Genomic DNA, 24,516 nt, shown 5'->3' with positions numbered 1-24,516 from the left:
CTAAGTTTTCAAACCTGAACTGTAACTTTTAATGGACGTCTGTTTCCTGGCCTATGTGTTACATTGCTTTACCCTACTCCCATGTCTCTGGCAATGCATATTGCAGCTCTTCTCCATGGTGTCTTCCATGAAGCAGTCCCTTTTGGCTACAGCTGCTTGAGCTCTGCAAGTCAGTATTAGTTGGTAGTCTTGGCAAAGTATCTTTGGTTTATTTCCTGGGGCTGAACTTATGGATTGTTGTTCCAGTTTGTATCTGGCCCAGGAGCTATGTGACTCCATCAAATAGATCAAGTAGGTGGTTAAAATAAAAAAATCTAAGAAACCAGTGGAGAGTTATACAACACTTTTAAAATCTTGGGGTGAACTTTCGGAATCCTCCATGGATGACTTATCCTAATAATGGGTACATGAATTGCCATTCAAAATATAAACACAAAAAATGTGGTTAGAAATCTGGATTTGAGACTCTGAGCCCCTCCTCCCAGTATTTTTACAAATTATTAAAGACCATATGGCTGAAACAGTGTGGTAGGTAGGGGAGGGATCTGACTATGAGTTACCCCTGAGTGACACCAAGGCTGCGCAGCTGTTCAGGGCGAATAATCTGTAATTTTTTTTTTCCATGTAGTTCATAGCCACTACCCCCTGCCCCTTTGATTGTATCTGCTTTCACGCCAAAGGAAAAGCTGAAGTTGTCTCTGTGTGTATCCCAGCACTGTCCTCTACAGCGCACTGCAGTGATACCTGTAGGGCTGAGCCTACTGACCTGTCTATTAGAATTAGCATGGTTTTGGAGCTCTGAATGACTGATTTACTCTGTTTCTCAGTTTCCCATCTATAAAATGGGAAAAAAGAGTCTTGATTCCCTTTGAGAACGAGATGAGTGAAATATCTCATGTGCAACCTCTTGCTACCACGGGCAGGTTGCTTCTGGTATCCAAACTAGGTCACTTACAACTAGCTCATACTTACCAACACTGCCCTACAGGGGGTTGCATAACTGTAACTCTGAATCACTCAATAATACCAGTCTCTGTTTATTATGCTAAAGTGATGGGTGGAAAGTATCTTTTACTTCCAAGTTAATAGCAAGGACAGTAAGTCATGGCAGGACAGTGTCAGGAATAGATAGGAGAAAAAGGTAGAATTCAGAAGACAAAGCAAGTGGCAAATTGTCTTTCTGGACCACTTTCATACTAAAAGATAAAAGTATAGGTTGTTCTGATTGTACCTTGTAGAAAGAAGGAGGTGAGGAAGGAATCATTAAGCTGTTTTGAAATGTTTTTTTCAGACCTTCCAGCCTGAAATATTTATTACAGGAAGTGTATTTCATCCAATTACTTCAACATCGCATACCAGGGACATGGGTTTAGACAAGGGTGAAAGAATTATGTAGCTACTTCATTTAATTCCTTGTTCTTGTTTTCAGGCCAAAGAGGAGCTGGAGGTTGAATTCAAATTGGAGGCCGCGTAAGTGATATACAGATTCTTTAGAAAACGCAAAAATTGTTAAATGCTAAAGCACAAAACCAGCATTAGAAGTCATGATTTGTGGGCTATCTGCAAAAACGTGCCAGATTTCTCCTACATCTTTACTGCAGTCTCTGCTGGAGTGAGACTTCTGTCTGAGAGCTTGTTCTGTCATTTAGTTGCTTTCAAAGTTGCAGCTGCCAGCATTGGCTCTCTTAGCCACAATGTTGGACATTTCAGAAGACTTTCTGAGTATGTTTGCATGAGCTTGCGTGTGGATGCACATCTATCAATCTTTCCATGCCTGTTTCATCTTATGCACTAGGCAGACTCCTGATGCTGAACCGTTTGGATTAGGTTTTCAGTGTGTCTCTGACTCCTTTGATTTTCCTTGCAGCACTGTTTTCATCCTAGTAATTCTGTTGGCTTTCTGCCCAACACAACGACAATGTGTTGGAAGGTCTACTGCAGGACTTTCCTCCAGCACGGTCAGCCTGCCATCCATATAAATCAGTATTTTTGTCTCTGTGTTGCTAAAAGGTAACTAAGGCAGAGCAGAAATAAAGTGACCAGCCTAAGGTCAGCCCTCAAACTAGTGGACAGCCAAGACCAGAATTCAAATCACTCCATATCATCTCCTGACTTCACCTGAATGATCTGGAAAGCTTTTTTTATTTTTTTTTCCCCAAGTAATTCGTACCCACTGCCCTCTGCCCCTTTGATTGTATTTGTACATCAGCAAATACATAGAACTGGGCTTCCCAACAGGAATATGCTGGTTCATTAGCATCTTGCTGCTGAAATACATGTACTTTACACGTTATAGCGAGGAGAAGAATTTGACTGCCTAACTGCAGATTCCATTTTAGATCATCAGGAGATTGCACTGCAAAAAAGTAGCCGTGATATACATCGCTCACCTTTGGTATAGAGGCATGTCCTCTGAGAGCAGTGTGCAGTCCAAGCAAGCATGGAAAGGAGCTTGTTGTGTAGCTGCCGGGGTCCCTCTGGCAGTCATTCATCTAAAGGGGGACAGAGGGCAACACCCTAGGCAAGGATGAGAGGTCGTTTGTTTGATCTAAAAAAAATCCATGTTTTTCATTTTGTTTCCCAGTTCTGGTCCTCATGAAGTCATTGCTACCAATGGAGTCCTGGTGGTATGTGTCTTTTTCCCAAGAAATTTCCTTAATATAAAGGGAAAGGGAAGGTGGGAGTTAGAGAAGCTGTGATCTATAAGATAGCCAGTAGGGCAGTTCTTTCTTTTTCTTCCCCCTTTTCTGTTTAAGATACTTAGAGAATGGGATATTTTACTGTCCTGTTCACTGGTGATATCCAACTGTTTCCCATTTGTCCTATGTGTTGACGCAACACATACACAGAGCTTTCCTCTGGTACCAGTGCTTCTTCAAAAACGTACTGCTGTCTGTCAAAGCACAGTGGTAAGAAGCCTGTGAAGCCATTTGCTGATAGCATACCCAGCCCTTTCCTCCCCTGGGAGATAAGCCATGCCTGGTGGGTAAGGTCAGCGCTGACTATTGACCTATTGTGGTTACATTATGTAAAAGAAGAGGGAGTGCCATAAAAAAAACCCTCAAATTGTTAATAGCAATGCTTCTTCAGAAAACCCTTTCGACTACTGACTTGGTCAGTCAGCAATGTATCTTTCATTTATGTTTTTCCCTGTTTAATCCTTTGTATTTGTGTTAGTATCCTGAAAACGCTCCTGATTTTCTTCCTTTGTATTTTCCTCTTACTGCTCTCGGTCGTATGTCATTGTCACTGGAGGATGCTCTACAGCTCCCTTCAAAGCTATTCCTTTTTCTTAGTCAGCAGCTACTAGGCAAAAAAGCTCAGAAATGCCAGGGAACCGGGCACTTCAGGGAACTAGACATGTCCAAAGCTGGGTGATTAACAGCTCCCTGTAACAAGGCTGGGATGTGAAAATCTTTCTCACAGATTCTTTTTCTTGGCCTTTCACAGTGTCGTGAACTTTGCTGCTTGGAAGTTGAAGTGGCAGAGAAGAAGCAGCAAAAATCAAGTAAGGTTATTGCTTTGTTATCTGTTTACCAATATCTACATGTTTATTGATGAGAGGATGCCCCTTTCATATAATACATTAGTGGAAAAAATATTTACAGTATTCACTGCAGTTAACACCAGATAAATGCACGAGGTTGTTATAGACTTCAATGACTGCATCTTGTACTCCTTTAGGAATATGTCAATAAGGACTATTAGACCTACATTTGAATTGAAATCCCATTTGTATGTAACAGCGAGAGCTTCCAGAGCCCCCTTTCCATGAAAATAGCCTCATCTTTGCTCCTTTCCCTTTGCTGCTAGCGCTCCCTTCAGAGTGCTTTCTCCCCTACACCGTATCCCCCGACACCACATCTGAACGTCTCTTACTGTGGTCCAAACTCTACAGCTCTGCTACCCCCACCCCACTTTTAATCAAGCCAGCACAATTCTCCATGACATTGTGACATTTCTCACAACCTTTGTTTTGCACTTCCAGAGAAAGAGCTTTCCCTCACCGTGAAGGGCTCCTTTGAGGGCACGCAGGATATCACACTGGGCCCCGACGGAGTGGCCTGCCCATCAGGTCCCACCAAGTTCCACTATATCAAGTACGCGGAGCCAACACTGGATGTCATGTTGCCAAAGAAGAGGCACTACCACCCTGTATGTTGGAAGTTGCCTTAATGCCGAACTGACCATGAGTGCCTCTCTAGAAAGTGGGAGGAGGGGGAGAGGGTAAACCCGTTACTGTTTTTGTTCTAAAGCATGTTGTTTTCCCAGTGGAGCTGTAAGTACAGTACAGAGACCGGCTCCCCAGTGGTGATGCTGAATTCGCTGTCCATGGGAAGGAAAACAACCATTGCAGAGGTGAGCATCTCTTCCAGCCGTTAGGAGTAAAAGCTGAGATCATTCCTTCTGTAAGCCCCCATAACATTGTCTCAGATGGCTGCTAAGAGGGTCAGAAATGTTCTTTTTTTGTCTCAGACCTTGTACAAACAGGAGCTTTGTTTCTCCAACTGTTTTCTCCACAGAAGAAGGTTGTCCCTCCACTAGTCTCCTTTCTGTGCCAATAGTGGATACAGAGACCAACAAGGATGTCAGAAATAAGATTCCTTCAGTACATCTCTCCCTGTTTACCCAAAGACGCACAGACTCCTCCTTTGCTTAGGGTACAAACTGAAAGTTGCTCCTTGGACACAAGCTAGGAAAAAGTCAATAAACTTGCCCTTAGTAAACCATGTGCTTCAAACGACAGTATATTAAAATGTATTGAAAATATTAGACATAGTGTATGGATTTTAAAGAACGTAATGAGAATATTGCTTGAAATAGATGTATGTGCTGTATAATTTTGAATGAAATGAATAGGAAAAAAAGGATCCTTGCTATAAAAAATATGTTTCTGTTACTGTTGTCCGGATTAATAGGGACAATCTCTTCCAAATATTAATTGTTATGCTGTTAAGAAGTAGGACAACATCAGATTTCAGGGCCATTGGAACAGGACACTTTATGTCAGTTAATATGAAGGCTGCAATAACGATTTTAAGACAGGATGAAGTCTTGGCAGCAGCAAATGCAGACTTGCAGTCTCTACTCTGTGAGACTGTGGCCAGGATGTCAAAGATCTGATGTGTATTAGAGCATAAAGAACGGGAAGCATACAAAAAATGGTATTTCAGGATGCTGCAGAAAGCTTGTGAATAACACGGGAAATGGGACCTACTGCATGAGTCTCAGAAACCTCCTATACCAAGATTGTTAATGGTTTCGGCAGTCTGGAAGCATTTGGGATCTGTGGGTAGGCATGTTCCACCAAAGACAAGTGAATGTTTTTTTGGAAATATATGTCAAGATGTCAGACATTTAACTGTGTTTGCCAGACTTTGCTGGGGTCCAAATCAAGCTCTTGACCCCAAGACTGAAAGGGAAAAAAGAAATTTGAAAAGTAAAATTGAAAAATTACAGTACACATTTTTCTTTTCCAGGAGAAAAGATTTGACTTGAATGTGACAGCACAAAACTGGTAAGAGATCTTCTTCTATTCCTGAAGATTTGGCTTATTGATTTTGATATTGGTTTGGCCACATGGAAATGACACAAGAAGGCATTCTCAGTCAGAAAACTAGAACATGCTTTCAATAAAACATAAAATACCTGCACAGTATATTATACGTAATTAGCCTTAGGAAGATTTGGCTTTAATCAACAAATGTCGCTAAACGGGTATTTATTTTAGCATTATCCCTTCTCTTCTGACCACAAAATATTAATTTTGATCAATGTCAGCATCTGAAATTCACAAAAAGAACAAAACTGACTAAAAAAAAACCCAGAATGGACAGGAGTAAGCATTAAACAATCTGAAAATACGAACATTTATTTTTTGCTTAAATGTCAATATTCAGTAGCTATAAACCTTATATTCTGTTAAGTCCAGTTATACTGTATATTGAGTAGAAACTCCAGCAGACAATGTGACTGGTGATTTGACATATCTAGACATGCTTATTAATATTCATCAGTAAACATGAAGATGTTTTATGTTATCCATAACCATATGTAACACGCAGAACTGGGCAGCCTGATATTTTTTCTTTTGTGTGTGTATGTGTGCCTGACTAGGAATTAAAGGGGAAAAATCACTTAATTTTTAATTCAAACAGAATTTTCTATCACTCCTTTCAGAAAGGCAAGGGATCAATGACAACAGGAAAACCAGTGTTATTCCAGAACAGGAAAAATGCTTCCCATTTATTTATTTTGCACTCGGAGAACTCTAAAAGCAGTTTATTTATATCTTGATTTACAATGGAAACTGGCATTTGCAGCTCCACCTAACTCCTTTGCGTGTCTTCTTGAGTGCTTCCCTTACGTGTCTTCGTTTACAAATACAATTGCGATCATTTGGCCGATTTTATCCAAATTTGACGGTCGAGAAGTCTCATAAGTAAATTTCATACTAATTTCATTGACATTATGGACTCAGTAGAAGAGAGAAGTTCTGCCACTGAAAGAAAAAGCAAAATCCCGCCCTTTTACAATGCCTGGCCAGGGCCAGGGAGTCCACAGGTAGCCCTGGCCTGAAGACACCGTGCCAGATCTCTTGCCTGTTGATGTCTTGCAGGCACAGGAGGGAGGTTAGTGAGCCGAAGAGCCCAGGGAAATAAGCTGCAACAGTGGAGTTTTAAGGAATGACTTATTAAATTTCAAAATTGATGCAAATAAAATCTTCCTCTGAGGAATATTATGCTTTACAATTTTTGAGTCAAGGTTGGCGTGAAATACAACTGCCAACGTCGACCTGGGAGACAGTTTGTGCAACTGCGGACACATCAGAGCAGCAGGGGATGAAATCCTGCCCCACTAAACTCGGTGACCCATGTCCACCCATCCAGGGGCTGGATGTCACCGAGGTCATGTCTCCAGCGAGCAGGGTGACGCGGCCACCCGTGCCTGGCAGGCGGGAGCACGGGTTTCCTCCCCAGTGGTGCTCACCGCTAGAGGGGGATGTGTTCCCACTTGAGAAGCTCAAAACCAGCATTGCCCTTCACGTTGGAAATGCCAACATTTGAAAATTGGGTTTTATTTTAGTTTTAGAATGAGCAAAAACCCCAGGAAATGGGAATCAATACACTCACTCTTGACCATTTGCATAGATTTTCTAAACTCGTAAGTCTTTTAGTTTTGGAATATTCATTTAAATATTTTGTTTCATTTGTAAATATTATACATTGTTTCTTCATTAGTTAGTAACAACCATGTATAATGCCACTGGTTAAGCTTACTAATTGAAATAAGTTTTCGTACTTTTAAAAATAGTTAAATATTCTTTCTTGCTCTTGTCACATTGCATCGCCCTGTTTGAAGGGAAGGGTGCTGTAGATTATCTCTGGTGGAAGTCCTAAGATTGATAAGGGTGTGTTAATATGTAAAATATGTGCCTGTTTTTATCTTAGTAATTGTTCGTGCCACCAAGACCTGGACATGCGCTTTGGGTTTGACTTATGTTCAGAGGAGATGACTTTCCTGGGGAAAAGAAAGAGATATGTAGCAAGTGCCCTGAAAAATGTTTTTCACCTGCAACAGGATCTGCAGGATCATGAAGTACGTGCGTGTTGGGGGGCGTAGATCTTCATTTCCTAGTGCCTTCATGTAATTTTCAAAATGAGTGGTCAGCAAAATAGGCCACGTATATCTGTTGTGCAGGTACCAGCTTGTCCATGTGTCTTAAGCACATTTGCTTCTGCTGCCAAGGTTTGTTATTACAAGAAGCACTCGTTGCAGTGATTGCATCCTTCATGACTGCCAATTTGGAATTTGTCAGATTTGAGGTGTGTTCATCCCTGCCACCCTTTGCTATAACTGGCTCTATTCAGAAATGCTGTGTGCGTATTAAATACATTACATAGCAATGATTTCTTCCCTTGTTCAATTTCATCATTTTGTGAATGTTTAGGATAAACATCTCTGAGTGTTTCTTCTATCATCTTCCCTTTCTTGCAGTTTTGAAATTCCTTAAAGTAAATACAATGTATTTTAAAGTAACTTCACGATACTGAAGAATAATAGCATTGATGTGGGCAGATTAACAACACTGGCTGTGAACCATGGGGTTTCATGGGGTTGGCATGTGGATTTTCATACAGTAGTAGTAGATGTATGAAGTAAGAGAAAAGTAGCAAAGGAGTGGGAAATGCAGAGAAAACACATTGTTGCCTCCACAGAAGGCTTTCTTCCTACTCATCTGCGCCCGTGTTTGCCCTAGAGATGGGCAGGTTTGGGTTAATCTCCGAATCCATGCTTATCCGAAGGGAAGCAGCAGTAGCAGTCATTGCTTGGTTGTGGAGCCTTTCCTCCGAAAAGGGGCCCGAGCTCTGAGATCAGGACCTGGGCTGGGCGTGGTGGCCAGACCCCGTTGCAGTCTGGGATGCCATGTTGAACACTGTCAGTGTGAACGTCCCATCCTCCTCTGCCCAACAGGTCCCCGTGGTGGCCATCATCACGACAGGCGGAGGACTGAAGTCGATGACAGGATTATACGGCAGCCTCATGGGTCTCAAGAAATTAAATCTCCTGGACTGTGTAACATACATCAGCGGGTTGTCCGGCACCACGTGGTAAGCCAGCTTGTGCAGGAGGCTTGACCAGGCCTTTTGAGGGTGACGCTGCTGCAGAGAGGAGCTTCTGAAAGCAGACAAGATCAGGAGATTTTCTTCAGACACTGTAGAAACAAGCTGCTTCTCAGTAACAGGCCATTAAATATTAGCTTGACCTCACTGATTTTTTATTAGCAATTCTTCACAGAATTGTGCTTTTCAACTCCACATTAGAAGCAGTTAAATATGCATATGACAATTACACTTGTCCAAATGGTTTCTAAGTAGGTAGTTACTTTGGATGTAAGACTGCCTATATCATCACACCTCCTCCTCTCTCCACTGATGTCCCAGTTGTTGTAACCAGTAGCTTCTGAGACTGGCTCTGCTTTCTAACTGGTCATGCAGAGAAAACCGCGGAACAGTGTACACTTACGCCTGCAACGTCTTAGTTTAGGAAGGGACTGAGTTCCCTCAGGTAGTGTTATTCTCCACTCACAAGACCTACCACTGCGCAACGATGGTCCCACGTAGGGAAGGCTGGTAAAATAGAGGATGGCATTAAAGTAAAGGATAGTGATACCATAAGATTAACACTAAGTGATACAAAGCCAAGAGACAGCAGCTGGTGTGAACAAATTTATGGTTCTAGAAAACAAGCAAAGAAAATTTATTATAACTTTCTGCCTAATTTGTGCTTCAGAAACGTACCTATGTTCACACCTGGCAATTTTATCCCTTAAGCTGCTGCCAGTTCTGTTTGAAAGAAAGAGTCCAGGACATAAAAAAATAGCTTATCCTTCAGGGTCATCTTTAAAACAGTCATAGAAACTCTGGAGTGTTCATTCTGCTGGATGGAGCAGCAAAACCAGAGTATTTATGAACAGAAAAGAAGCCCGAAATGTAAACTGCTGTCCCCAATGACAAAATTTCAAGTCTTTTTTTGCTCCTTTTGACTTTTGCTGTCTGTTTTATCTTTGTCCAGGACCATGGCCAACTTATACAGAGATGCCTACTGGTCACAGAAGGACCTAGACTCGCATATTGGTGAAGCCCAGAAACAAGCAACCAAATGCAAGATGGGCTGTTTCTCTATGGATCGCATGAAGTACTACAATAAGCAACTTTGTCAGAGGAAAGAAGAGGGATACAGGACAACATTTATAGATCTTTGGGGGCTCATGATTGAGTACTTACTAAATGATGGGGTATGATGTAAATTCCATTTCCTAGAGAACCATGTATTAGTGAACGGAGAGGAAACTAGCTTATCATTTTGGTTGAATGTACCTCAAAACAGAGTGGAGTTCTCCATGTCAACAAACTCTCAGATTTTTTAATTTCCTTTAATAGTCTGCCTAGGGAGAAATGCATCCTATATGCTAATAAATTAGGTTGTGGATGCAGCCATTTGAATTCTGGCTGTTATTTAAATAGAAGTAGAGGCAATCTCTGGCAGTCTGCCTAAGATAGAGATTATGCATGCAAAAAGAGTTCAAGATGCAAAGCAGAGTAATCTCAACAGTGTGAAAACTATCTGAAGAAAGCATGAAACAGCTTGGTGATTTGCATCCACTGGCAAGTAACTTGATCTGCAGGTACACTGAAGGGAAGTGCATATTTTACTTTTGCTGAGAAGGGCTGCTCAGACAGTAGCTGTTTTAAGTGATATTAATTTTTACAAGCAATAACAAATATGCTTTTCTATTATTTAAAATTGTTTCTACCCCTGCAGTACAGCTGTCCACTCCCTCTTCTCTCCAGCAGGACCACAGTTCAAGGATATGCGCTTTGGCACTTGGGAAGTGGGAAGGGACAAGTGGTTGAGGATTGAACGGAAGTGTGCTCTAGCGGGGGCAGAAATGCTGCAGTCATTCAGCCAGTCATTGGGTTTTATTTATTTATTTTTATATACATACATATAAAGTATTATATTTTTGTAAATGGAAAATAAATACACACAGAGTGGGATAGTATATATTAAACAAAGGTATAAGCTGAATAGCTGCCTCTCTTTTGATCTCAGCTAGATGAGGTCCCCCACACTATCTAGCCAAGCATCTTTCCCTTTGAGCAGTGCTGACTACTGCTGTGTAACCACTAACCTCTCCCTAACCTGCCAGAACTAGCTGCTTTTAAGTTTGTCAGCAGTTCATGAGACTTCGTATTTGTTTTACAAACCTCTTCAATGAGAATATGCTTTTCCAGAAAAGAAGCTGGGTGGGATGCAAAGAATTTGCTGCCAAATTCCAGTCCCCTTGCAAGGCTGGACTGTGATAGCTGTTGCGTACTAAGAAAGAAAACTCAACGCTGCCATGCTCAAGGGCTTCTTTCAGGAGAGCAAGGACCGTTCATTACGTGCCTCATCCTGAGAGGCAGCTTGCCTCTTCTCCTGCTTGCTAGGGCAGTACTTTCTAGTACACACAGACATCTATGCAGAAGTATTTTTCCCTCTCCTCATCTTTTTATGAACCCGTGCACAAAGTCAGGCTGGACCCTGGGAGACTGGTCTGCCACCGGCGGGTGGGTGCCTGCCGGTGTTTTGTGTAATGGCGCTGCCATGGCACGTCCAGCTCCTCCAGAGCTGCGACCATCGAATTTACCATGCGTCATTTCCACCTCTTCTCACATAACTGTGTTTCTTCAAAACCAGAAAGACTCCCACAAACTTTCAGACCAGCAAGAAGCACTGTGTGATGGCCAGAACCCACTGCCCATCTATGTGTCGGTCTGCGTCCGGGACAACTACAGCACCAATGATTTCAAAGGTAAGGATGATGTTTCAGATCCTGTGGGGCTAAAACTGGCAAATGAATTCCTGTGATTCACTCTTCTCTGCTTGGTAGCACTCAGAGAAAACAGTCTTGGTGCATTAGTTGCTTTTTGGAGAAATAACCATCACCTCCGTGCCTTACAGTTTTAACACAAGAGCTTTTTGAGATCAGCATTTCACTGTCTAGCCATACACAGTTGAAATCCTGCCAGAAAGGCCATTTTTGAAATATTATCATCTGATCCACCTAGAATTAGAAGTATTAGAATTGTCCAAGAATTAAATACTGCTTTTTGTCTATGCCCAGTTATAGTTCAGGAAAGCATCCAACCTACTCCCAAATGAATCTTTTCCTTTGCTCATTGTTTCGGTTATTTTTTTTTTTATATGAGGAGAAGCAGCTGGAGGAGGAGAAGGGGCAGAGAAGAAATTCAGATAAATTTTTTTTATGGTCGAGGTGAAAAAACGAGCCTCTTCTGAACAAAAAGGAAATTACGGTCCATGACCTTTCTGTTCCGGTCTTTGCTCACACTGCAGTTATATCAGACCCCTGCACTTCACTTGGAGAGGACATCAAAGAAAGTTAAGGACTAGTTCTGTCATCCTTAGCACCACACATAAAAAGTGTAATTGGCCTCTTACAAAAAACTAATTTCTCAACAGCTGAGTACCTGTCTTTGTACATAACCAAATTATTCTGTATTGATGACAGTGGAAGTGTTACCTATCTAGGTGTGGCATATGCAAGGGCAGAGCGAAACCTCGTGCACGCTGGTGAACCCTGGACTGGTGTGTGTAAGAGCCGGAGCCTTGCTGTGCTCCCGGTGTTTGCCTTGTTCCACCAGCAGCACCACCATGAGCAGCATACCTGCTCCTGCCTTCCCATTGCCACAGTGTCATGGCTTGGCTGCCTGGTCCCACGGGCGGTCACCTACAAGCAAGACTTTGCAAAGGCAGCGTGGCAAACAGAGGTCAGGGGGGTTTATGCCCTCGCTGCCCCTCTCTCCACCCCCGGCTGAGAGCCTGGGAGCCCTCTAAGTGTCCCGTTGTGGCTGTATTGCAGAGTGGGTGGAGTTCACCCCCTATGAGGTGGGACTGCTGAAGTACGGCGCATTCGTTCGCACAGAGCATTTCGGAAGCGAGTTCTTCATGGGGCGCATGTTGAAAAAGCTCCCCGAATCCCGCATCTGCTACCTTCAAGGTGATGTATTGCGTTGACCTGGCACAGAGGCACCTCGGAGGGGTGCCACGCTGTTAACTAGAGGGTGGATATTTCTGGTCTAACACACTGAACGCTGCTGTGATATCGCCTGCCAGGAAATGGGGGTGTGGGGTAGTTTGTCCAAAAGAATACAGTAAAAAATCCCACATCTTTTTTCTGTTTCTTGTCACTGTCTTGGTTCACACAAACTTTTTAAAACCGTGTCTTATAGATGGAATAGATAAAACTCCGTCATTCTTTCATTGTAAGGAATAGTTTCCACTTCTTTGGTTATTCTTCTGATTCCTCTCTGAATGCACTCCAATTTATGAAAATTTTGAGAGAGCGGGAAACATGCAGCTGTGCTTCCACTGAGAGGTTTAACTTCAACCCCATGTAGACAATCCCATCTACTAAAGATGTGAAGGGTTTCTGAATCTCTCTGGTCAGTCCCTGACTTGTACTGATGTGTTGTCTGTAAAAGTAACAATATCCCTTTACCAAGGAGTGGGAATCCCTGGCAGGTGAACACAGAGCAGTGCGAGTTCAGTTTCAGGCATGTCTTCTTACACTCCTGCTGCTTAGAAGCTCCTTGGTTTCAGTAAACATTGTGATATTAAATAGTCCACAATGCCGAGGAATATCCTTAAAATACCACCTCTTGGCCTGGTCCTTTTCACCTGGTCCACTACTGGGAAATTAATTTTCTACATACTCTGTATTCTGTACTGGTTTCTGTGCCCCACTGAAAATTAAGAAGTCCAATTGTGATAGACTAATTAGAAGACATATTTAAATTTACAATGGCAGATGAAATGGTGGCATTGTGTTTTGTCAAGAAAGCCACCAGTGCCCCTGAGGGGAGGCAGAGAGGGGCAATCCTGGATGGAGAAAAGAACGCACAGCGGAGCAGGACCCCACTGTGCCTGTGAGCCTTTACACGCCGCGGTGTGAGATCTTCTCTTACAAACCAAATGAACTGAAGAGCCAGTTCATGTGCTCATTCAGGGTGCGGGAAAGCCGATCAAAGCGTGCACAGAAAAAGAGAAGCTGGAGTAAGGAAGACAGGGATAGAAAGGATGCTTTTGTGCTGTCTGCATTATCTGAGCTCTCATTTCACTTCCTGAGCGAGTGGTTTTTTCTCCTTTACTTCTCTCCCATTCTTCTCTCTCTTTACCGTGCGGCAGAGCCATGCAGTAGGTTAGATGCAGAAACGATGACAGCCTTACCTGGACCAATGCCATAGAAAGTTAAGATGAATTTAACAGCCTAAAAGTTTTGAAGTATTTTAATTAAGCCCATTCAAAAATGAATCCAGGAGGTCAAAATAGAAGGAAAAAGGCAGTTTTTTGTTAGAATGTGTCCTTGTGTTCGCTATTTCCCTTTACAGGTATGTGGAGCAGTATATTTTCTGTGAACCTATTACAAATATGGGGACTGTCCCACAGTTCAGAGGACTTCTGGAAGAGATGGACACAAGACAGAATAGAAGAAGTTGGTGAGAAATTGTTAAGCCTTTCATTTATGGTCACTTAGTCTTCTGGATGGCTTTTGGCATCATCTTGTCAGCTACGTTGAAGCGAGCATCATAGGATCCTCCTAAGAGATAGTGACTTCCCCTCCCACTGTAACAACTAAGAGGAAGAGGGTAATCAGGGAAATGCTGCTGTAATTACTAGACTTACTAAAACCCTACTGATTACAAGGCTCTGTCCTTAAGAGGAAGTTTTAGAGGGGTCACACATTTCTCAGGAACTGTTTTGTCATTGCCCATTCTTACTCAGCCATACGGAACCAAGAACTAGTGGCAGAGAACAAAGTTATTTTTACTGCCTGTGCAGAGAATAAACCTGAATATCAATTGGCTAATCAATATTTCCTGGCTTTTTATTTTATTACTCAGTACAGTAATTACTGCATTGGATTCATCCTGGCACAAAGATAAATGAGGCCCAGAGGGTATTTTCTGAAGCAATAGAGAAACCACAGTTTTATTGCTAAATCATTTAGTATGATAGTAACTATAATTACAGACATCTCGAAAATAAAGAAATACATCTGTGCAATCACGGAAACCACCAAGTCGCTCCTGCTGCACTGTCAGCCACTTGGTCCAGCAAATCAGGTTGTGATTTCAAGAAACCACACCTTGTACCATTTCTACTTTTCACCCACGTATGCTGCCATGTAGTCACCCTGAAAACTACCAGTAGTTTCTAAATATGAATGTATGCCCCAGGTTTTCCTGGGACGCTCTCATTCTACTGATTAAGCATATGCTTATGTAGCCATGGGTGATTATCAGACAGAAGCTGTCACTGTTGCAGTAGACCCTGTGGTGCCCTGTTGCCCATCTGACTGAGCGGGAGCATATGCTTCAGCCCCATTTTCTCCATGCTTGTCTCTCCTTCATGGTGTCTTCCTGTGCGGTTATGTAACTTTCTTTCTGATAGGACATTCTCTGAATTGCTTAGTTCCCTTAAGGTGTCCCTTTCCCAGGACTAAAGATCGCTTGTGATGAATTGCCTTCAGACCAAAGCTTAAGACCACCAGGGGAGCTTTGTCCAGCAGTCACTCCTCTCCTTCAGAATAGTTTTTGTGTGTTTAGTGAATCATCCCAGAACAACCCCTGAGATCTCCTACACACCGGGACAACCAGAAATGAACATCAATTAACAAACAATTAACCAGTTTTTCTCCCCGCCTCTAGATGAAGACCCAGTATTGCCTACAAGACCCCATGAGCTGAGGACTCGTATGTACACTCCTCCTGGCCCCCTGTCCAGCGCCCTTCGGGGAGCATTGACTGATCGTTTCTCCGTTGCCCAGCACCACAATTTCCTGAAGGGCTACCAGCTGCATAACAACTACCTGGAGAATGAGCACTTCTGTCGATGGAAAGGTAATGGGAATTAAATTTTAAGCAGGCATCATTTTCCGGTGGTTTTGGTGTGGGGAATTTAGGAAAGAACCTTGCCAGGCTTTGCATGGGAAAAAAAAACTCCTGAAAGAGCATTTATTTTCTGAACAGAGAAGAGACTAAAACCTCAGTGCTGCTGGGTATTTAAGCCTGCTTTTAAATATAAGCACGTATTTATGTGCTTTAGCTGTGATCTCTGTGGTCTAGACCAAGAGGGTAGGCTTGCAGCTGACAAAACTGAATTTAGAATCATAGAATCGTCATGGTTGGAAGAGACCTTTAAGATCATCAAGTCCAACCGTTAACCTAGCACTGCCAACTTAGTAGTAAACTGTATGCCTCAGCACTACACCTACACATCTTTTAAATATCTCCAGAGATGGTGACGCAATCACTTCCCTGGGCAGCCTGTTCCAATGTTTGATAACCCTTTCTGTGAAGAAATTTTTCCTAATATCCAACCTAAACCTCCACTGGTGCAACTTGAGGCCATTTTTCTTGTCCTATCACCTGTTACTTGGGAAAAGACACCAGCCCCCACCTCATTACAACCTCCTTTCAGGTACTTATAGAGAGTGATAAGGTTTCCCCTCAGCCCCCTTTTCTCCAAGCTAAAAAACCCCAGTTCCCTCAGTCACCCGCCATAAGACTTGTGCTCTAGACCCCTCACCTGCTTCTTTGCTCTTCTGTGAACACGCTCCAGCACCTCAATGTCTTTTTTGTAGTGAGGGACCCAAAAATGAACACAGTACTCAAGGTGCAGCCTCACCAGTGATGAGTACAGGGAGACGATCACTTCTCTAGCCCTGCTGGCCACACCATTTCTGATAAATGCCAGGATGCTGTTGGCCTTCTTAGCCATCTGGGCACACTGCTGGCTCATGTTCAGCCAGCTGTTGACCAACACTCCCAGGTCCTTTTCTGCTGGGACGCTTTCCAGCCACTCTTCCCCAAGCCTGTAGCATTGCATGGGGTTGTTGTGACCCTTGTGCAGGACCCGAGACTTGGCCTTGTTGAACCTCATACCATTGGCCTCCTACCCTCAAGCAGATCAACGCTCTTGCCCAGCTTGGTGTTGTCTGCAAACTTACTGAGGGTGCACTTGATCCCCTTGTCCAGGTCATTGATAAAGATAGTAAACAGAACTGGGCCCAATACTGAGCCCAGAGGAATACCACTTGTGACTGGCAGCCAAATGGATTTAACTCCATTCACCACAACTCTTTGGGCCTGGCCATCCGGACAGTTTTTTACCCAGTGAAGAGTATGCCCATTCAAGCCATGAGCAGCCAGGTTCTCCAGGAGAATGCTGTGGGAAAGTGTCAAAGGCTTTACTAAAGTCTGAGTAAACAACATCCACAGCCTTCCCCTCATCCACTAAGCGGGTCACCTTGTCATAGAAGGAGATCAGGTTGGTCAAGAAGGACCTGCCTTTCATAAAAACATGCCGACTGTGCCTGATCGCTTGGTTGTCCTATATGTGCCACATGATGGCACTCAAGATGATCTGCTCCATAACTTACCCCAGCACCAAGGTCAGACTGACAGGCCTATAGTTCCCTGGATCCTCCTTCCAGTCCTTCTTGTAGATGGATGTCAAATTTGCTATCTTCCAGTCAGCTGGGACCTCCTTGGTTAGTCAGGACTGCTGATAAATGATATAAAGTGGCTTGGTGAGCACTTCTGCCAGGTCCCTCAGTATCCTTGGGTGGATCCCATCCAGCCCCATAGACTTGTGTGCGTCTAAGTGGTGTAGCAGCTTGCTAATCCTATCCCCTTGGATCATGGGGGGTTCATTTTGCTCCCCATCCCTGTCATCCAGCTCAGAATTTAAAGTAGTAAAGAGCAGCGTGAACATGAGAGAAACCTGAATTTGGCAGGACTGTGCCTCTAGCTTCAGGTGCAGCTGGAATAGGCCAGAAAATATGACCTACGAGAGACAGCTGGAAATGAACGGGGCTTAGTATTCCAAAGAAGACTGGACTGAGGGGAGGCATAAATCCAAATGTAAAAAGGGGTGGGAATATCTCATTCTCCAAATCAGTGATGGATAAAAGATGAAACAATGATTGAAATGAAGGAAGGGGGGTTTAGATTAAGCATTAGAAGTAGCTTACTGGCATTAATGAGTATGACATGTTACTGGAATAGATGGCTTGGAATCTCAACATAGAATAGTTTTCAGAACAGGAACTTAGGTGGCATTTTGCAGTCCTTCCCACACCTATTTGACAATCCAGTGGTGTGGCAATCAATTCAAACAGGCCTCTGGGATGGTCATTTCCACCTTTTTCCAGTCAAAATACCTACCGATAATTTCTTATTCCAAGAAATATGTTCCTTTCAGACACCGTGTTAGATTCACGTCCCAACCAGCTGATGCAAAATCCCGATCAACTGGGCATGATAGATGCTGGATTTTTCATCAATACCAGCAGTCCACCACTTTTAAGGCCACAGAGGGAAGTGGATGTCATCATATATTTAAGTTATACTACTGGATCACATACTTCGGTAAGGAGGATCGTGTCACTGTGTGCTGTCTCTCTTTTTGCTTGCAAATGTCTAGCCTGTAGCACCTAGAACTGCGAGTTATTTCAGCTGTTCAGTTTTTAACTACTGTGTTCCCCTACATTTTTCACTGTAATGATTAATATTTTTCCTATTTCATCCTGCCGTTCCTTGAATCTCTCTTGCTGGTTTATGAACACGTTGAATTATTCAAGAGGACATCAGCACAGTCTCTCCCAGAACTATGGGAAGAGCCTCATCTGCTTTATGCTGACTCAAGCAGGTTTCCAGACCCTGCACAGGAATATGCATAAAGATGAGGAAGCGATTTCTCCTGACTTAAGTTAGAATATAAAAGGGGTTAAGGGGATAGTCAGGGGCAGATCATTTCTGGGCTGACAAATAAGATGTTACTAGGAAAATTCAATGACAATCATCCTCCTGCAGAAACTCCAGTTTCATGGACATAAAGTTAATTAGCTGTCTATAAGGTCTTGCAGAAAAGAAGTTTCGATCTTTATATCACAGAGACTGAGGTTAGTTAGAAACTTGCTATTAATCGTCTTGGCCTGCGTAAGTGGAATTATTTTTTGTGAATGAGAACAGCTGTGCTATGGTTAGTAAGCCATATGATGTATGACATACATGTAATGAAGTTTCATTTCAGCCTTATACATTGTCTAGATTAATTTTATGAAGAAAGGCTGCTGCAGTTTTAAACTCTTTAGTAGAAAATGTTTCCTATTTGATAGAGTCCACTATGAGATGGTGCAGAGTAAATAACACAATACATAGTAGGATGTGATATTGTATTAAATATTTCAGGGAAAAGGTACAGTATAGCCTAGTACTTCAGATTTTCTTAGTAAAATATCAACCTCAACACTGTGCCATAACGCCTGTACAGGCAGAGACATAATAGCTAATTCAAACTTAATTTTCTTATCTCCTGGCTTCCAAATACCTAGTAAGATACCTTAAACATTTTCTTGCTGTGGTTTTCTTTTCTAATTAATTCTGTATATTGAACACAGGCTCTTTCATGTACTAAAACTGCATGCTTTACACTAGCTTCTGCAAATTGCTTCCATTTTTTAAAAAACAGTGTCCTGCATGAATTCTCTAACTCTGAAATTGTATTTACAGCTTGTGATTAGTATTCTGGTTACTATGTATGGTAATTATGCATAGAGTAACCCTCGATAAGAAGGAACCCACCCTATGGATCTGAGGCACTAAACCTTAATACTAGGTAATAATTTGGGGGCTTTAATACAACCGAGTTGAATTCCAATGTTGACCATTTCTGTGATACTCCAGTCTTTAGATAAGGCATGCAAATACTACTCAGAGCAGAACATCCCATTCCCCAAAATTTCTTTGACTGATGAAGATAAGAAAAATCTGAAGGAGTGCTACGTCTTCCAAGATTCAGATTCGCCTGGATGTCCGATCGTGATTTTTCTTCCCCTTGTGAATGATACCTTCCGAGAATACAAAGCACCCGGTAAGTTACAAGTAGTGGCAAAGCATTAATCGAAAGACACTATTACCTGCTTCCCTGACTCGGATGGAGCCTTCTTTTCTGCTGCTGGCTATCTTTGCTGGCTGGGTTCATGGGGGAGCACTTTAGCTAATTAAACCTGCTTTCCCCATCCCTGCCAAAGCCGGTGCGTTCATTCATGCCATCTTTGTGGCCCGAAGAGGATAAACACAGCCTTCATATTCTGAGTGGTGTTTACCTTCATCTCTTTCCCATTTGTAACATAAAGCGTTGCTAGGTAATTGTAAAAGGTGGTGGTGTTTGTTTTTTTTTTTTTTTCTGGGAAAAGTATAGCTCACACAGATTATTTTCCCCTACGTATATTGCTGGTTTTCCAGGGATTTCAGTCTACATTTGAGGAGGCATAGTGTCATGTATGAATGATGGGGGAGCAAGAACCGGGCTTTCAGGTTGAAGTCCTGCAATGTGAAGACCAGTATGTCTCCTTTTGGTACAGCACCAGCCCAGGGGTCATTTTGCTCGTTGTGCTGTGCTCGGGGCCTGTCATTCCTTCTCTGCCAGCCCGTCTGCTTTGTATTCCTCTCCTTTACTGCCAGTTACTAGGATGCGTTTTCTTTGATCCTTGGTAGCAGGGAGGTAAAGTCTAAAATTCTGCTTTTGTGGAATTTGCGAGACACAAGAAATGGAAAGGCAAAGATGGATCCTGGTGGCAGGACCCCTGAGACTGCATTCATGATCGCAGGAACTTTAAGTTTCCGTATGTTTCTATTACTCCTTTCTCACTCAAATTCTATTCTGTCACTAGCAGCTCCCCTCCTTCAGCCAGGGTTCGTAGAGGTCCCAACTGCTCAGGATAAGACCTACAGTGCACCAGCAGTGGCTATTGGAGTGCCCTTTCAGGCTGATGTCCTTGATTGATCCATGGATTTAATGAAACAGATGTTTATGAGTAAGCTGTAGATGATCGTTACAGTGCTGTCCCTCACTTCTCCCTTCTGCCCTCATCACTTCAGGCACATGATGTTCTCTTGACTAGGAATGGGGATACACGACTCGCATTACTTGTCCCTTTAACCCTACGAATTTTCTTCTGTAGAAAAGTGCCCCTTTTTGGGCTGCTGTGGACAGCTTGTCACTGACTGACGTAAACACCAGGTCACAGCAGCAACTTCTCTTTCTCTCCAGGTGTCAAGCGCTGTTGCTCAGAGATGGAGGGAGGACAACTCGATTTGACCAGTCGCTTTTCCCCCTACTGCATGTTCTCAGTCAGGTACACCGACGAGAATTACCGCCGGCTGCTGAACCTCAGTGAATACAACGTGCTCAACAACTCACAGATGATTATGCAGGCCTTGCAGACAGCGATGCAAAGGAGAATGCAAAACATGTGCTGATCACCTGTCCAACTGCCCCTATCTTCTCAGAGGAGTTTTTCACGCTCTAGGGCACAGAAGGGACATAGGTTTTTGAACACTGGTCGTTCTGCACTACAGAAAGAAACTGCCCCAGGTGGCTCAGTGTTTTGTTGGGGGTTTTTCCATTCCCAAGAAATGGCCTCTATAGGCAAAGACATTGCCTGGGAAGTTTTTACATGTGCTTTGTTCCATAAATTAAGGTTGTCTGTAGAACACTCTTTACCTAAAATCCTTGTTAGATTTTAAAAATAGTGTTGTTTCAAGCCTAACTTATTATAATGTGTGACATATAAGAAAACCAGTTTTTTACCATGAGAGTGGTACAGTAATACAACCCAGCCAACACACCTACAGGACGTAAGAAGGGGGTATTAACTTCTGCTCCCCACAGTTCCTCTTCGTGGAACACAAGGTGCATCCAACCCTGGAAAATGAAGAAAACCTGAGACGTGACTGGAAGCTGGCATTGGATCCCTGGGTCAACTCTATTTTGCAAGTGTCCTGAAGAGCCGCTGAAGAAGTTGAAATGTAACAGCATCAAGTGTGTCCATACAGCCAGCCCCGTCAATCGTGTCCACCTCCTGGGCTCTCTTGGGCTCTCCTGGGCTGTGAATGAATCATACGTAGATAGGACAGAGCAACTTAGGAGGAAGTGGCGTAAGATTTTTCATGTAAGAGGTTTTTTCCAGCGAAAGGTATAATTTGGAGACATCGAAATTCTCTGTGAATTTATGTCAGTTTGAATTGTTTTGTGTTGAGGCAGTATATAAAAAGTCAACGTTCTATTTTGAAGCTTTCAAAATAAAATACCCTGGGATCTTTTTTCCCAGTTGAGTTACTTCTCACACTTAACTTCCTTTGTTGAATTAAAAAGTGCTCAAAATGAAAATATTTTACTTCTACTAGACAATGAAAACTTTGTTGTTTTACTCAATTCAGTTTGTCTAAACAGTTTAGGACATATGCTTATCAACAAAAATTCTTATTTGTTTAGTTCTGCCTGTTCAAACTGTGCAGATAAGCGGGTGCGATTTAGTAGTCTGCAACAACTAGGAGCATCTTAAAATGATCTGAACAGACCCTCCATGGGATCTAGCACAAAACTACCAATCACGTTTGTTGTGGATTTGCTTTTTTAAAATTTCTTCATATTCTCTTTTATGGCAAGTGTTCTTCCTGAACTTATGAAAGTGCTGAGGGTGAGCTGTAAAAATTATAAATCCATAACAACCTTTGCATTCCAGGAGCAAGTCAATTTGAGAATATGCTTTTTCATTAAAAAGTTTTGTTTCTTAATGACAACTGGAAGAATTTTGAACAGAGTCTATTCAGGGAAAAAAAAAAAAATCTATCAACTAGATGTCATAATCTGGGGCTAAAATAAACCAGGGAAAATGCTTGGGTAAGTTGAAACATTTCATGTTAATATTTTACAAAATGTCTTTGTTTTGAAACATAGCTTCTTTTTAATAGACCGCCTACCTCGTCAGCCCAGGGAACCCAACCTGAAATTAACAGGTTTCATTTACAGTCAAATAATACGTTTGGCTTGGTGCAAAGTGACACTCAGAGGATTTTCATTTTGGCAAGGAACAATGACAAATTGTCTTGACAAATTGTCTTGACAAATTGGTTCACAGTGACTTTTGCCAACGCTTTTGTCATTTATGATGTCAAACCAAACCTTATTTTTTTGTGCAACTGTAGCCTAATGTTGCAAGCCTAAAGATCAGAGCACAAATATTACCATTTAAAACTCTTTAGTTTTTGAACAGATACACACTTCTGCTGTTTTTTTTTTGTTCTAAAGTTATAATCAGAAATATGGTGCTATGTGGTCTGCATATCACCCTGGGAATTGCCTCCATTTTAACCCGAAATCCCTGGTGTGAAAAAATAAAGACAGTTTTGGGCCATAAATTCATGCCACCTCCAGCTCTGAAGAAAAGTTATTTCCATGCAAATACTTCATGTATGCAATACCGGACAATAAAGGCTTGTTTGCAAAATGAATATTATCTGCCTTGCTCCACATATTCAGGCATTTCAGTCATACACTCCAGATTCACAGTGTGCTCCTTGTTCCAGGAAAATAAAACTGTTGTTATCTCTGCAAAGAGCATAAGAGAATACCAAATACTAGCTGCGAGCATCGTGGATAAAGGAATGTCTCAGAGACGGATTGCAGGGGTACAAAGCGAGCCACGATCCCTACCCCCTGCAAGGGCTGTCTCTGATGTGGATTGCAAATGTTACTTGTGGAAAAAAGAGCTTTTTGGCCACTGGCACCGTGGGAATGACATTATCAGACCCCCAGTCCTGGTGGACAGTCTGGTTTACAGCTTAGCCCTCCAAGGAGATGTTGTAACAAAGCACCGCCTTCAACAATGGCTGAAAAGTGATGATGTTGCCAAGGGTTTTCTGTGACCTAATGAAAAGTGCATTTCATCAAGCTATATAATTGCAGCTGGCACACGGAGGAAACATGCCATGTATGTAGACGTAACCCTTCACAGGGTTGTGAAATAACATAGCCTATAGTAAAAATTTATTCTGCCAAGTTGACTGTGATGACTGTTGATATTATTTTGCGTGGGAATGTGCAAAGGGGAACTGTGCTGGCTGGTAACAACGTTTAACCAGTAAGCTCAATAATGGGTAACTTCTTGCTCGTAGACAATATATCGGGAGAGCAGGGAAGCCAAAGGATTCCCTTCCCCCAGCAGTTTTGATCTGTTATGACCTGCTGAAGATACAACAGTCTTTGATGGCCCTTTTTAATCCTGTTCCAGTGAGCTGGGAGCTGTGCTGGTTTCGATGGCATGGGGGTCAGCTGGGTGCTCACGGAGGCAGGCGCAGGTGTCCTGCGGTGGCGGGTGGCTTTGCATGTGTGCCAAGGACGGTGCATAGGGCAGTGTGCGGTCACTGCTGAGTTTTCCCTCTGGCTAGCAGGGTTCATTGGGTCACACACAGGCGCTTAAATGAAGCTAGATTACAGCCAGTCTGAGCTGTAAAGTGGTGTCGAAGTGTTCACAAGGGGTGGAGTTAAGCTAAGGAAAATCATTGCTTCAGGACTCTTCCTCTAAACAAAAATAATAATAACAAGCCATAGGAAAGAAAGAGAGAAGAATACAATGACTTGAGGAGAGACTTCGCCCTGGTGGACCAAGGCTGAGTAGATATAAACCACAATATGAGTGTGTCTACTCTGCACGTCTAGACCTGGGATTGCAGGGACGTGGTACAGAAACCCTTAAACTGGCTTTTGCAAGAACCAGTTTAGTCTGAGAGCAATAGTATTGTCCCTCTTTTTTTTTTTTTTTTCCATTAGCTGTTGTATCCTGTCTGCTTACTATCACAGATAACCTAAATCCAATTAATGTACCTTTGCTGCATCTTATTGCAGGGTACGTATTTCTGTAGGCTTTGAGGTCTTGCTGAGTGGAAAGTTCAGTGCATCCTTCTCTTACCATTAGTCATAGACCTGCCATTGGCCAGTATTGGGCAAAGTGACTCAAACAGCATACTTCCACCTACTGTGCAGGTGAAGGTACTTTTTTTCCTACTTATTTGACCACAGGATCCCAGTATAAGAAAATGG

The 24,516-nt window shown here is 42.6% G+C and overlaps 1 protein-coding gene across 1 annotated transcript in view; it reads left to right on the top strand.

Moving 5' to 3' along the window:
- LOC309673847 (cytosolic phospholipase A2 epsilon-like) overlaps positions 1–20,894 on the top strand; it is a gene marked incomplete at both ends in the record, with an annotated part of 36,238 nt that extends 15,344 nt beyond the window's left edge. The window contains 16 exons of the mRNA XM_082485728.1: positions 1,430–1,470; positions 2,585–2,627; positions 3,451–3,508; positions 3,989–4,155; positions 4,273–4,359; positions 5,481–5,518; positions 7,452–7,599; positions 8,476–8,612; positions 9,577–9,799; positions 11,245–11,359; positions 12,428–12,565; positions 13,956–14,063; positions 15,276–15,467; positions 17,833–17,999; positions 19,317–19,503; positions 20,686–20,894. Coding sequence (XP_082341854.1) covers positions 1,430–1,470; positions 2,585–2,627; positions 3,451–3,508; positions 3,989–4,155; positions 4,273–4,359; positions 5,481–5,518; positions 7,452–7,599; positions 8,476–8,612; positions 9,577–9,799; positions 11,245–11,359; positions 12,428–12,565; positions 13,956–14,063; positions 15,276–15,467; positions 17,833–17,999; positions 19,317–19,503; positions 20,686–20,894 — 2,058 coding nt within the window. The remainder of the gene's footprint in view (positions 1–1,429; positions 1,471–2,584; positions 2,628–3,450; positions 3,509–3,988; positions 4,156–4,272; positions 4,360–5,480; positions 5,519–7,451; positions 7,600–8,475; positions 8,613–9,576; positions 9,800–11,244; positions 11,360–12,427; positions 12,566–13,955; positions 14,064–15,275; positions 15,468–17,832; positions 18,000–19,316; positions 19,504–20,685) is intronic.
- Between the last annotated feature and the right edge of the window lie 3,622 nt (positions 20,895–24,516).

This window comes from Vanellus vanellus (genome assembly GCF_965231255.1).
Source record: "Vanellus vanellus genome assembly, chromosome: 6".
NCBI lineage: Eukaryota > Metazoa > Chordata > Aves > Charadriiformes > Charadriidae > Vanellus > Vanellus vanellus.
Note: the sequence above shows the minus strand (reverse complement) of the source record. Positions and strands in the feature narration are given on the sequence as shown.